The sequence below is a fragment of the Lagenorhynchus albirostris genome, chromosome 1, assembly GCF_949774975.1.
Source record: "Lagenorhynchus albirostris chromosome 1, mLagAlb1.1, whole genome shotgun sequence".
Taxonomy (NCBI): Eukaryota; Metazoa; Chordata; class Mammalia; order Artiodactyla; family Delphinidae; genus Lagenorhynchus; species Lagenorhynchus albirostris.
In genome coordinates, this window is record NC_083095.1 from 13,939,209 (window position 1) to 13,954,154 (window position 14,946).

Genomic DNA, 14,946 nt, shown 5'->3' on the forward strand with positions numbered 1-14,946 from the left:
TCCACCTGCCAATGCAGGGCACACGGGTTCGAGCCCTGGTCCAGGAAGATCCCACATGCCACGGGGCAACTGAGCCTGTGCGCCACAACTACTGAGCCTGTGCTCTAGAGCCCGCGAGCCGCCACTACTGAGCCCATATGCCACAACTACTGAAGCCCGCGCACCTAGAGCCCGTGCTCCGCGACAAGAGAAGCCACTGCAATGAGAAGCCTGCGCACCACAACAAAGAGTAGCCCCCGATCGCCGCAATTAGAGAAAGCCTGTGCGCAACAACGAAGGCCCAATGCAGCCAAAAATAAAAAAATAAAAATTTTAAAACCGGGAAATTAAAAAAATTAGGTGGTTTACTTTAAAAATTAAAACTAGAGAGATGATCCAAAAGTCAGCAAGTCTCTGCTAATATAATGCAGGAATTTAATCAAATGTAAGTTTAAAAATAGTTAGCATAGAAAGCATAAAGAAGTAAATAAAAGTATTATTAATAAAATTTAAAGTTACACAAGTGATGAAATCAATAACACTGAATTTATACGTCCCCAAACACACAAATGTTATTTTGGGTGTGTTTACTAGGCTTGGAGTGTGGTTGGGGATTATGTTCCCTCCTGCTCCAAAATTCTGTAAGGTAAGAAAAAATCCAACTGAAATATATACAGATACCAGGATACACAGAAACACTCAAATAAAAAAGAGAACTCTGGAAAATGCACATTCTCAAACTATTATGTGATAATTTTAGAAATAAATCAAAGCATAATTATATAGCCAGCCATAAAAAAGCATTTATAAAACAGTCTTTTTGAAAAACATTGAGATGAGTTAGAACTAAACAGAGAATGGATAAGAATACTTATCTCAACCACAGAGAGGACCTAAATTTATGAAAAAATATAGAAAAAAATGCCAGTGAAAATGAGTGTATTTGGGTATATAAAAATCTTTTCTACATTCCAAACAATAGTCAATAAAAAGGTAGCAGAATAGGATAACTATTTGGGACATATATAAATAAATACATACAACAAAGATAAGAACTTGATGTGTCCCCCTTGGCTCTCAAGACAGTACTTATATACCACAAAGAATCCCAGGGGTCCTTGGAGCATAGTTTGAAAACCACTTGCCTGGTTGGTCTCTAAGATCGATGTTGGTCTCTAAGATTGGTCTCTAAGGTCAACCTGATCTTCATCAGATGCTTAATACTAGGGAAGACCCAAGACACCGCTTTGGTGCCAGTATTCCAAGAGTTCATGGGCAGAGTCAGGAAGTGACTTCTGGGATCAAATATGTCCAAACTGGAGAGTAAAATTCTGGGGGCAGGCACATTAGTTGTCATGGTGATGGGAGGACGCTTGCAACTTTGAGAGGACATCAAATATTCCAATGGGAAGTACAGGCTCTGATTATGTGGACTCCTGGGAGGTAGGCAGAACACCACCCAAACCTTTTACCATCCTGACATTCTGCTACCCAGGCTATCTCTGTCTTCTTCTATTACCCCAGGTTGCCTAAGGACCATCACCACTGAAAAAAGGGGTTGTGATCTCTTTAACTGGCAATTCTCCCCACACGGACCCCAAAGGAAGAAATGGCAAAGAAGTGGTGGTTCACAGTATAAGCTCTAAAGGGATGCCCCACACTACTTCCACTGGGTAACTTCAGACACTGCCTGGAAGCTCTCTGGGCCTCGGATCCTGGTCTGTAATGTGAGAATATTAACAGTACCTACCCTTATGGGGTTGTTATAAGAATTAAACATATGTAAAGATTGTACTGGGTTTAACCTATGGTAAAGCACTCAATAAATTTCATAATTTTTAATTAAACACAAGAGTAAAAAAAAATCACATATAACCCCCAAATCCAATAATTTAAGGACCGTTAAATAAACTATTCTACATTAATTGAACACATGGAATTCTTGAGAAAGTGTATAGGAAATAACATAAAAGGAAAGGAAAAAAACCAGAATAGTAGGTACTTATGGATTACAATACAATATGTTTAGTCATGAGTATCAGAAGAGTTCAGAGAATATATTGATAACTACCCCCATCTCCTTTTAGAGATTAGTGGGTGTACAACGTGACAGCAAATATGTTAGATTTCCCCTCTGTGATGATCAAGTGTCCTGCACAAACAGGTACTTAAGTGAACTGCAAAGATCAAGATGCTGCTACTGATGAAGAAGAGTTCAGAGCTTCTTATCCTTCTCCCTCCCAAAGGGAAAGCAGCCTGGAGCTCACGGATGATCAAAGCTTTAACTGAGGGACTCACACTCTGGAGTCGAGCTGTCCTCAGACCTGTCTGGCCAGGACAATGTTGTTTTGCAATTAGAATCTGAATGCCTGTGGTGGGGCTGCTCTTTCCAGGGCACATGCTCCACTGCTCCCTAATGTCCCACATCTCTAAGTCCCACTCAGTTGCATTCCTGGTCTGACCCCTGGGCTCACTGACCACAGGATTTCCCTTCCAAGAAGAGGTGATCAATAGCAGAGATGCTGGGGGGTTGATCAGAGAATGGGAACAATAAATCCTGAACATTTCATGACGCTTCTAAGATGGCTCTCCGGCCAAAGGAAGATGCGGTGGGTGTGCTAAAGGTGCAGCTTTTCAGAAAAGTGGTATAATGTCCAGCAATTCAGATAAACTGAAGAGAAGGAGGCAGAAGGTTGGAGGGTGAAGGGAGAGCAGCATGACGATGGAGATGTGTCCTGATGAGGTGTGTTTCCCCACTGTCCTCAGCAGGACCGTGGGCTTCTGGATCCAAACACAGTAATGTGTTCCTCTACAGGGTGAGAGTGTCCCCGCGTATAAAGTCACTGATGGGCTGGTGACAGTAACCATCCCCTGTCCTTCTCTCTTTCCTCCTCAGGGGAAAGGACTGTTGCTTGTGGGGTCAGCTCTTGGGGCTATGCTTTACTATGAACACTAGGCTGAATGAGGGGAAGCTAAAAGAAGTCGGAGAGGTTAAGTCAATCATGATAATACAGAGCAGAGAGAGATGGGGGAGAAGAGACAAGGAAGGACAGAAAGACTGAGAGGGCTGCCCGTTGGGGAGGATTTGGGGAGGGGTTTCGGGATAAAAGGCTCCAGAATTCCTTTGAGGAATGAGAGACTGGGAGATGGGGAGAGAGGAAGCTTTCCTGTGTGTTATAAGTTGGAGACTAAGATTCTTTAGAGATACACAAGCAAAAATTGAATTTATTTTTCCATTACTTTGGGCTAATGGAACATGCTTGTCTGTAGGGAACACTATACCCTAAGAACCCTAAGGAGCCCCAGAATTATTTGGGTTACATTCATACCAAACCCATCTCTCCTTCACAGAGAAAGGTATGAAGGGGAAGAGAGAACAGGAGGGAATTCAGGATAAAAGAGGAAATCGCTGTTTTATAACATAAACGAGAATTTCTAGTGAAACAAGCTGAAATTAACATGTGTGTGTATGAGAATGCTGGGCAGTGGAGAGTAAGAGCTACGGCCTGCAAAGTTTCTAATTTCAAGATAGGTACTGAAGTTTCCTAAGGAGGAAACAAATAATTAAACAAATCCAGGGTTCTCAGAATGGACAGTCTGAGAGCTTCCCCGTGAAAATTTGGTAGTAGATCCCAAGAGAGATGACCCGACCTGTAATGAATGCATGCAAATTCCTACCAGCCACTCTTTCTGCTCCCTCATTCCCCATGAGCAGCACTGCTCCTTGGCTACAGTCTTAAAATGTACCCATCATTGTTCACATGAAACAATAGTTTAAAGTGTTTTAACAACTATTGCTATGACTAAAAGTGCAGAGCAGCTGAAAAAATACTGAACAAAAACTGGCATCCTGGCTATTATCAAAAAGGCAAGAAATAACAAGTGTTGGCAAGGATGTGGAGAAAAGAGAACCCTCCTACACTGTTGGTGGGAATGTAAATTGGTGCAGCCACTGTGGAAAACAGTATGGAGGTTCCTCAAAAAGTTAAGAATATAACTACCATATGACCCAGCTATCCCACTTCTGGGTATTTACCCAAAGAATATGAGAACATTAATTTGAAAAGATATATGTACCCTAATGTTCACTGCAGTATTATTTACAATAGCCAAGATATGGAAACAACCTAAGCGCACGTCAACAGATAAATGAAGAAAATGTGATACACACACACATATATACATGCAATGGAACACTACTCAGCCATAAAAAGATGAAATCTTACCATTTATGACAACATGGATGGGCCTTCAGGGTATTATGCTAAGTGAGATAAATCAGACTGAGAAAGACAACTACCATATGATTTCATTCATATGTGGAATATAAAAAACAAAAAATAAATGAACAGGGCTTCCCTCGTGGCACAGTGGTTGAGAGTCCGCCTGCCGATGCAGGGGACACAGGTTCGTGCCCCGGTCTGGGAAGATTCCACATGCCGCGGAGTGGCTGGGCCCGTGAGCCATGGCCGCTGAGCCTGCGCGTCCGGAGCCTGTGCTCCGCAACGGGAGAGGCCACAACAGTGAGAGGCCCGCGTACCGCAAAAAAAAATTTTTTTAATATAAATAAATAAATAAATGAACAAACTAAATCAAACAAAAACAAACACGTAAATACAGAGAACAGAGTGGCGGTTCTCAGAAGGAAAGAGGCAGGGTGAGGGTAAAATGGGTAAAGGGGATCAACTGTATGGCTACAAATGAAAACTAAATTTCTGGTGGCGAGCACATTGCAGCGTATACAGAAGTAGAAATATAACGCTGTACACATGAAACTTACATAATATTGTAAACCAATGTCACCTCAATTAAAAAAAAAAAACCAATAGGGCTTCCCTGGTGGCGCAGTGGTTGAGAGTCTGCCTGCCGATGCAGGGGACACGGGTTTGTGCCCCGGTCCAGGAGGATCCCACATGCCGCGGAGCGGCTAGGCCCGTGAGCCATGGCCGCTGGGCCTGTGCGTCCGGAGCCTGTGCTCTGCAATGGGAGGGACCACAACAGTGAGAGGCCCGCGTACCACAAAAACAAAACAAAACAAAAAAAAACAATAAGCACTCTTACAGACGGGAAAAGATTTTCTAAGCACAAAAGCAATGGAAGAAATCAGAAGGAAAAACTAAAATATGAAATGGTACATAAATTAAAAATGTTTCTATATCTAAATAAACATTAAACAGGAAACGACAGATGGAAAGTAACAGATGGAAAGTAAGATACAAACATGGCAAACGGCTAAAATTCTCAAAATATAAAGCACAACCATACAATGATTAACACAATATCTCTTGCTCCCAAAAGAAAAATGGGGGAGTAGCTAGTTGATTCAGAGATGAACTGTATTTTTAATAAATATTTAAAATTAAGCAACTTTAATATAAATCAAAGAAATTCTAACTATAATGAGATTCATTTTTACCTAATTACATCCGTTGTTATACGCTCATTTTATACAAGAGTTGTTATAAGCTCATGTTATAATGGTTATATGGAAAACAGATACAAAATATATTTCAGTGATTTTAAGATACTTTTCCCAATATTTTAATATCTCGGAAATCAGGATAATCTCACAATTGCTAGCATGTCAAGATCTAACTGGCAGCATTATTTGCTTTCTTAATGGTACATAAAATAATGATGCATATTAGATTCAGTAAAATCTTTAGTACTTTAGGTCCAATATAATATGATAAACCAAAATATTAACAGTGGTTCTTGTTGGATGGTAGAATTATGGGTGATTTTTAGTTTCTTTTTTATACTTTCCCATATATTTCCAGTCTTCTAAAATGAATATGTATTTCTTTTATCAACAGGCAATAAACGAAATGAAATCCGGTTCTAATCTTGACTTTGCTGCTTTATAGCCACGTGGTCATAAAATACTTATGTTATCGGTACCTCAGTTTCCTTATCTGCAAAATGGAATTGATAGTAACTTCTCTGCCCATCTCCTAAGATTTGTGTGCAAATGCTTTGTAAAATGTAAAGTGCCAATTCAATGTGTCAGTTAAATCTTGACACACGTATGACATCTGCTAACATGTGATATTTATTAATGTATTCAGGGGATGTTTTTACTCTTTCGCAATGCCTGTTCATCATCTTTGATGTTCGGTTATAGCTTTAGACTATAAGGTGGTGATTCCCAGTATTTTATTTTTTGGATCTAATATAATTTGATTCAAAAGCTCTTTCCATGTAGAAAAAAAAAAAAAACGATTCTGAAAACAACATCCAGTCCAGCACCCCATAGGTGTGCACACTGGCCAGGCCAAATCACACACCTGTCTGCCCGGCTCCTGAACCCCACGAGAGCCCTGTAGAATACCGCTGCACAGGTGCTAATCATGAACCACACCCAGGTCCAAAAAGGGGCGCCACTATGATCATCTCTGTTTAGTTAAAATAGATAAAACTGTGTTGAAGATCTGGTCGCCTACTTTGAGTGGTCCACCACTGAGGCGGGGCTGGTCATCTCTGAGTCTGAGCTTCCCAGACCCATACAAGCCACTTTCTCAGCTCAGACGCAGCACATCCCTGCATCTGATAAGTGTTGTTCTAGATTTTTCTTTTTCAAGAGTTTTTCCTTATCTCATTTGTTTTCATTTGCGCCTTTTTTTCCCTTTTTTGTTTTTATTTGGCCTCGACACGCAGCATGTGGGATCTTAGTTCCCCGACCAGGGATCAAACCTGTGGCCCCCCGCAGTGGCAGTGTGGAATCCTAACCACTGGACCGCCAGGGAAGTCCCAGTGTTGTTCTAAATTAATGTTCCCCTTGCCTCCTTAACCACCAGCAGGTGAGGAGGTCCACCAAGGCAAAAGGCAAGCACATCTCACCCCTCTCCATTCTAGCCCTGCCACTGGCTTGCCTAAGTTTCAAAGCTCAGGGAGGGGCCTTCCCTGGTCAGCAACATCACAACATCACATAACAGCCTTCTGGACTCGAGTTCTCAAACTTTAACGTGGCTACAATTCACCAGGTGGTTTGTTGAAGAGCAGCTTCTAATTCAGGTGGTCTGGGGTTGGCCTGAGGCTCTGCATTTCTAACAAGGTCCAAGGTGATGCTGGTCCTGCTGATTCACGGATCACTGTTTGAGTAGCGAGAATCCTTGGGGGTGGTCTCAATTTTCAACCCTAGGCCAACTCCTATCACACATGCCTCAAGTGTGCTCCCTGTTCTGCCTCTATCAGAGCCATCTGGGGAAGTTTCTTAAAATGCATCAGGAGCTCTGAAAGGCGGATGCAGACACCTGCATTTTAAGAAGCACCACACTCCCCTCAGGTGAGTACTTATGGACAGTGAACCTTGGGAACCGCCAGTAGAGAATTCTAGACGTTCTTACTGGACCATACAATTGGAAGCTGGACACCGCCCTGCATGACCTTGGACTTAGTCAGAGGGGCTTTTATGGAACTGCACCTTGTACTGAGGGATGCTATGCCGTGCAGGAGCACAGGGTTGTCTTTCACAGCTGAGATGCAGTGGAGAAGACTACTCATCACATTGTCTTGTCCCTTTCATGACAATCTATAGGAGAAATTTTTATTCACATCTAAAAAAGCTGGGTGTCTTCCAAGCAGCCAGCCTGGATAAAAAGAACCATTTAATGGTTGCCCTTGCCTCTTTCTTTCAACAACTGGAAAACTCACAGCCAAATCTGGCAATTACGTGGGTCCTTTTGACATATATCTCTGTGTATTAACAATGTGTGGCTTCACTGTCCTATCCTACTCATGTTTTCTCATCTCCCCAATGTCTTAAATCCATTAGTATCCATTTCTAGTGCATATATGTGCGGTAGGCATCCGTGCTGTTCACCGAGATCAACTCTTATCCACTTCTGGACTTACAGGAGGAGTGTGGTTCTTTACATCCTTGAAGTTGGGTGTAGCCATGGGACTTGATTTGGCCAACGAAACGCGTGTGGAGGTGACTTCTTGTCACCTCCAGGTGGTGGCCGTTTAATTGCAGGTGGCTGCACTCTTCAACCCTTTCTGTCCCTTCCTGGGCAGTACTGGAGGCATGAGCTGATGAAGAGCAGCCACAAGATAAAAGAATCCTGGAGGGCTCCCCTCATGGCGCAGTGGTTGAGAATCTGCCTGCCAATGCAGGGGACACGGGTTCGAGCCCTGGTCTGGGAAGATCCCACATGCCGCGGAGCGACAGGGCCCGTGAGCCACAGCTACTGAGCCTGCACGTCTGGAGCCTGTGCTCTGCAACAAGAGAGGCCGCGACAGTGAGAGGCCCGCGCACCGCGATGAAGAGTAGCCCCTGCTCTCTGCAACTAGAGAAAGCCCTCGCACAGAAATGAAGACCCAACACAGTAAAAATAAATAAATAAATTAATTAAAAAAAAAAAAAGAATCCTGGAACACTGGGCCAACCCAGGACACAACTGTCCTGGTAAAGCACCTCGCCCGCAATGGGCTTTGGGTGAGTAAGAAGTAAACTCTTGTTGTGTTAAGCTACTGAGATGACGGGGTAGCCCAAGGCTTAAGGCTACCCTGACCATATCAATATGCAAATGATCTCATATCCTTTGTGGACAGAAGCTGAGTTATAAATACACAGGCAAACACAAAAACAAATGCCTAACAAATGCCTATTTGAGAGAAAAAGATATTTACAGAAGATCACTTACAGAGTATAACGTCAATCTACTTCTCCGAGTACTTCAAATTCATTCTTGTTTCAAGTCTGATCACCAGCCTCTTTCAGAATCAACTCCCTGAGTTGTGTTTTAATATTCTGCTCTTTCTATGCTGTGGTAAAATATACATAATATTTGTCATTTTAACCATTCATAAGTGTACTATTTGATGGCATTAAATACATTCACATTGTTGTCTAACCATCGCCACTCTCTATATCCAAAACTTTTTTATCATCCCCAACAAAAATGCCATTAAAGAAGCCTTCCCTCCTTCCCTCAGTCCCTGGTACCCTCTATTCTACTCTCCATCCCTATGAAATCTGCCTATCCTAAACACCTCATCTAAGTCGAATTGTATCTGTCCTTCTGTGTCTGGCTTATTTCACTAAGTATCATATTTTCAAGGTCCATCTGCGTTGTCCATACATTCCATTGCATGTATGCACATTTTGTTTATCCATTCACCTGCTGATAGACACTTGGGTTGCTTCCACCTTTTGGCTCCTGTGAATAATGCTGCAATGAACACTGGTGTACAAATACAGGCATACACCTCTTTTTATTGTGCTTTGCTTTACTGTGCTTCACGGCTATTGTGTTTTTTACAAACTGAAGGTTTGTGGCAACCCTGTGACGAGGAAGTCTATTGATGCCATTTTTCCAACAGCATTTGCTCACTTCGTGTCTCTGTGTTACATTTTGGTAAGTCTTGCAATATTTCAAACTTTTTCATTATTGTTATATTTGTTATGGTGGGCTGTGATCAGTGATCTTTGATGTTACTGTTGCAAAAAGATTATGACTCACTGAAGGCTCAGATGGTGGTTAGCATTTTTTAGCAATGAAGTATTTTTAAATTAAGGTATATACATTTTTTAGACATAATGCTATTGCACACTTAACAGACTACAGCACAGTGAAAACATAATTTTCATATGCACTGGGAAACCAAAAAAAATTCATGTGACTCGCTTTACTGTGATATTCGCTTTATTGCAGTGGTCTGGAACCGGATTCGCAGCATCTCTGAGGTGTTCCTGTATCTCTTTGAGTCTCTGCTTTCAATTCTTTTGGATATATATTCCCTAGGAGTGAAATTTCTGGGTCACATGTAGTTCTATGTTTAAACTTCTGAGAAACTGGCCACAGTGTTTTTTACTCTGCTCTGACTTTTAAATTAAACAACAGTTGCATGAAATCCTCAGTTGCATTTTCCAGGAAACTGTTGTTTGTGAGCATCACCCACTGTCCTATGGAATGTTTCCCATATAAAATCCCAAGAGAAAAATATTTTTGAGAATTGCATATTGGGAAAAGGTGTATGCTTCCTTTTGTCTACTAAGAATTCCAGTATGGGGACATTCCTGGTGGTGCAGTGGTTAAGAATCAGCCTGCCAATGCAGGGGACATGGGTTCAATCCCTGGTCCGGGAAGATCCCACATGTCACGGAGCAACTAAGCCCATGTGCCACAACTACTGAGCCTGCGCTCTAGAGCCCACGAGCCACAACTACTGAGCCTGCACACCACAACTACTCAAGCCCACATTTCCTAGAGCCCGCGTGCCACAATTACTGAAGCCCACATGCCCTAGAGCCCACGTGCCGCCAACTACTGAGCCCGCACGTCACAGCTACTGAAGCCCGTGCTCTAGGGCCCGCGTGCCGCAACTACTGAGCCCATGTGCTGCAACTACTGAAGCCCGCATGCCTAGAGCCCGTGCTCCGCCACAAGAGAAGCCACAGTAATGAGAAGCCTGCGCACCACAACGAAGGGTAGCCCCCGCTCGTTGCAACTAGAGAAAGCCCGCGTGCAGCAACGAAGACCCAACACAGCCAAAAAAAATAATTCCAGTGTGGGTCATGACTCCGCCATGGAGCCTGCAGCCAAATCTGAAGCTTGAATAGTCACTGGTGGTACTCAGTCCTCACCCCCTGGCATCTCCTTTATCATTTCTGGACACACTGGCCTGACTTCAAATGGCCAGTGCCTATATCTTATCAGAAGGCTACTCTTGGGCCGTCCATGAAAAATCAGGACAGAAGTACCTGGAAATTATATTTTTGTGCTTCCCCCACCCTCCAAGCAGCTTTTAACCACGTTCTGACTAGTGTGGGTGTATAAATACCCCAGCTCCCTTGCCTGGGGTAAGTCCGGTTAATGAGCTTTGCACTGTTCTCAAGCTTCCACTTGAGATTAAGGATCAGTTGCCCACTATGCTTTCTGCCTAATACCATACCCTACATTGACTGACTTCCCTTTCTTGTATCACTTCCTCCTTCACCTCCCTGTCTCCCTTGAATCTGCCAATAAACTGCTTGCACTCAAATTCTTGGCTCAGAAGCTGCTTCTGAGGGAACTTCAGCTAAGACAAAGCTCCTCTCTACCGATTTCCTAGATCCAACTGCTTTCCATATTTCTGTTCTTCTTTTTTTCCTAGTTCTGAGGTTTTATTTACATTTTATGATTATTCTACTGTATGCTTTCTTGTTATCTGTTACCTCAACACCTTTGCAGAATAAAACAGAGTGGAACTAATTTTTAGAAGAAAAAACCATCATGTAATACTACGATTCAAATACAAGATGTAAAGGGTTTATAGAATATGATCCAAATTTAGAAAAATATGTATGTACATATGTGTGTCTATAGGGAAAAAGAATAGAAAGAAATGCACCAACCAACAAGGACCTATTGTATAGTACAGGGAACTATACTCAGTATTTTGTAATAACCTATAAGGGAGAAGAATCTGAAAAAAACTGATATATATGTATGTGTAACTGAATCACTCTGCTGTACACCTGAAACTAACACAACATTGTAAATCAACTAACCTTCAATTTAAAAAAATGACCAAAATGTCAACCATGGTCAACTTTAGGTGATGTCATTACAGATGGTTTTTTTTTTTTTTCTTCTTTATTTTACAAAGAACATGAAGCTTCAGTTTCCTCATCTATAAAACAGGGATAATCACACTTCACACATATGAATCACATATCACATATATGAATTGTGTTGATTGAAATTGTGGTTAATCGATGAAATTAGCTGCATCACATATTCACATAATAATCACAGTATGTGCCTAATTATGTACCCCAATAAAGGGTTGAAAGTGCTGTTATTACATCAGCGATTAATGAAACAATTTAAGGACATGTGAGAAATGAGAAAGCAAAAATAAGCCCGTACTTACATAGTGCTTTGTCCTTTTTAAAGAACATTCACTTATATGCACTCATTATCCCTGGCAAGAACCCTGCGAGAGGGGCAGGCTTAGGGGCAGGTGTGGGAAGGAGACGGGACTAATATTTACTCAACAGCTACAATATGCCAGATACCAAGGTGGGCACCTGTGGGTATCTCAGAAGAGAAGGATGGGGCTCAGAATGTTAAGGAACCGGCCCAACGTACAGGCAGGGTCAGTAGCTCCAACTCCAGACTCTCGGTCCAGGGTTCCTTCTATTCCATCAGGCTTCATTATTCTATTTGTGCTCCCGGATGACTGTGTGCTTATATGCCCACCCATCCACGACATCCGCGGTTCCTCTGGCATTGGTGTTCACCAGTCTTTACACACACTCTGCTCCTTCCTACGTCCACGGCCATGGGAAGTACAAACGGGGGGGCCTGTGGAGGGCGTGGGGAGGACTTAGCTCCCCAATCTCCCACCAAAACCACCCCCAAATGAATAATCTAAATCAAAACCCTGTACCAGCTACACAGACATAGCAGATTCAAGGAAAGTTCCACAGCAACCCTTCCCAATCAGTTTGCTCACTCCAAGTCCTCCCTACATAGAAGTTCTGGAACTGTCTTCTGAGAAATGGGAGGACTTAGGCAATTCTGTTAGGAGAGTCCAGTGGAGAACGTGGGCTGGGGGAGAGAGCTGTGGAGGGTATTACTCTGTCTCCATCCCCGTCAGGGCCCGTGTTCTGGTCATCGTGGAGAATGCTATGAAAGTCTTTCTTACCAGATACCCAGTTACTGTGGTGTCATAACGGCCCACGGATGGGCAGGGCCGCCTGAAATAAGACAGGGTTGCGGTAGCGAGCTGGGCAGTTCAGCACAAAGCACTTCAGACGCAGCCCGTGTATCTGGAATCAGGCCAGTCCTCTCCACCTTGCCTCCTACTCACCACCTGAAGCCCTGGGCTTCTAGACTAACCCTGGGAAGTCTTTCTTGACTAATCAGGCCTGACGCTGATCCCTGTTGTACCTTGTGTTCCTTCTCCTGGAAGAACGTCTACCAAAGACAACCTTGCGCGGGAGCTTCAAAGAAGTCCGCCTTGTCACCGCCTCACTGACAGCTCTCCCGGCAGCACGGGGGCTACGGCAGCCAAGCCCCTGCACAGCCCCCTGCCGGCCCTGCTGCGGCTCCGGTGCTCCGGCAGCCAGCCGGGAGCCGCTCCCTTTCTGCGCAGCCTTTCAAAGCCCCCTCCTCCGCTCCAGCTCTCTGCTTTCTTCAGAATTTCTACAGCATCTTTCCCAACCCCCTTATCACTCAAGTACGCTTTACGCATGAACAGTCCTTAGAAGTGTGGTGCAAAGACTCCCAATCTTTTTCCTTCTGTTGGTAATAAAGGCATAACTGACGGCAGCCATGAGACACGCTTGCTCAAAAACTCTCAATAGCTTCCAATTGCCTCTAGATAAGCTCTAGCTCCTGAGTCTGTCACTAGAGTTCCCCCCTCCATCCCATTAGCCAGGAGACTCCCCTAGCTTTCCTTCCACTATTCCCTACAGATCAGGGAGCTCACTGGACCCTGAACGCAATTCTCTCCTCCTCCGGAGTGTAAAGCACTTTTAGTTTCCAGAGCCCAATCAGGCCAACACTTAGCGGTTCAGCCCATAGGTCCCTTCTCCCCACCCCCACCTGCTTCCTCCTGGCAGAAAACAGTTTCCATCCTCATTAGCACTTTTGCCTCCTTACTTCCAATCTCGTTTTCGATCTATTTTTTCTCTCTATTAAGTTTTAAGTCATGGACAGTCTTTTTAAAATTTGTTTCTCCCCCTCAGACCAGTGCCTCACGCATGGTACTAACTCAATTAATGTTTACAGGCTCCTGTCCCGATCTGTAAGCTTTCTCCCTAATGTTCCATGAATTCAAGCTCAGTCTCCTTAACTAGGAACACTCCCAGAGCAGAACGTCTCCAATTTAAGGATCACTCAAATTCCCTAGAGATTTTAACACGCAGATTCTGACTCAAGTGGTCTGGGGAGGGGCTGAGACTTCATTTATAACAAGCTCCCAAGTGATGCTGACGCAGCTGGTCCGTGGACCTCACTTAAAGAAGCAGGGAGGCAACACCACCTGTGGATCAGGCAACAGCTCACATCGGTGCCACCTGGCCGAGCGCGGAGGTGGATGAATGCAGGGCTGGGAAGCGCGGTCCCGCCCTTCGAAGCGCCGGGCCAGAAAAACGCCTGCGAGGATGGTCGCCCCTCCGCCCTACCGCAGGGCCCACTTACCTATGGTGGACACGACGGTGCCCACGAAGTAGAAGGCGCCGGTGAAGTCCCAGCGCAGGCGAACATTGTCCACGCGGATGCCGGCCTCGGTGGCCTCCTCGTAGTGGCGAAGGAAGCCGCGCAGCTCGTCGCGGCTCAGGTTGTGGCGGCGGCTGAAGTTGGCCAGGCGCTCCTCCCAGCGCTGCTTGGCCTGGCGTTCGTGCGCCAGCTCCAGCGCCGAGAAGACGGCGGCGCCGCCCAGCAGGTAGAGCACGATGAGCGCGGCGAGCAGCAGGAAGCGCGCGTTGTCCTCGTTCAGGTGGCCCGGGCCGCAGCTGCAGCCGCAACCCCGGCCGGCCATGGCCAAATCCCCGGGGGCAGCCCCAAGCCGGGCGGCCGTGTCCGCCGGCTGACTGTCGCCCGGGCGCCCCGGGAGGTGGGGTCTCGGCCCGACGCTCAGTCCGCCCCTGGCCGCGCGACAGCCAGCTCGCCCATGACCGCCGGACGCTCCTCCAGGCCACGCGGTTCCCGGGGCCGCCGCGTCGACCGCTCCTGCAGCGCCAGCCCCCCACGTCCGCCTCGACTCCCGGTTTCAAATCCGCATTTTCGCCGCCGTCCCCGCCCCCCTAGGAGTTCTCCTAAAAGCTGAAGAGCTGAGTGACCCGGCACGGAGTCCGCTTCTGCTTGGCACGAGGATGCAGCCGCTGCTTCCCCCTGGTGTCCTGCCCGGCTCAGATTGGGGAGGGGGCGTGGCGCATCTTCAGGGCAAACTCGGGTGGGCTTGACCTTCCCCCAAAGCAAGGGGCCTCGGGCGCTGACGGGTGAGCAGAGCCCCGCGGTCTCTGTCTCCTTG

General features: G+C 45.3%; 1 protein-coding gene across 1 annotated transcript in view; it reads right to left on the bottom strand.

Annotated features, from left to right (window-relative positions):
- The window catches only part of KCNK13 (potassium two pore domain channel subfamily K member 13), a 112,615-nt gene extending 98,161 nt beyond the window's left edge, over nt 1-14,454 (bottom strand). Inside the window, exon 1 of the mRNA XM_060165966.1 lies at nt 14,115-14,454. Coding sequence (XP_060021949.1) covers nt 14,115-14,454 — 340 coding nt within the window. The remainder of the gene's footprint in view (nt 1-14,114) is intronic.
- Between the last annotated feature and the right edge of the window lie 492 nt (nt 14,455-14,946).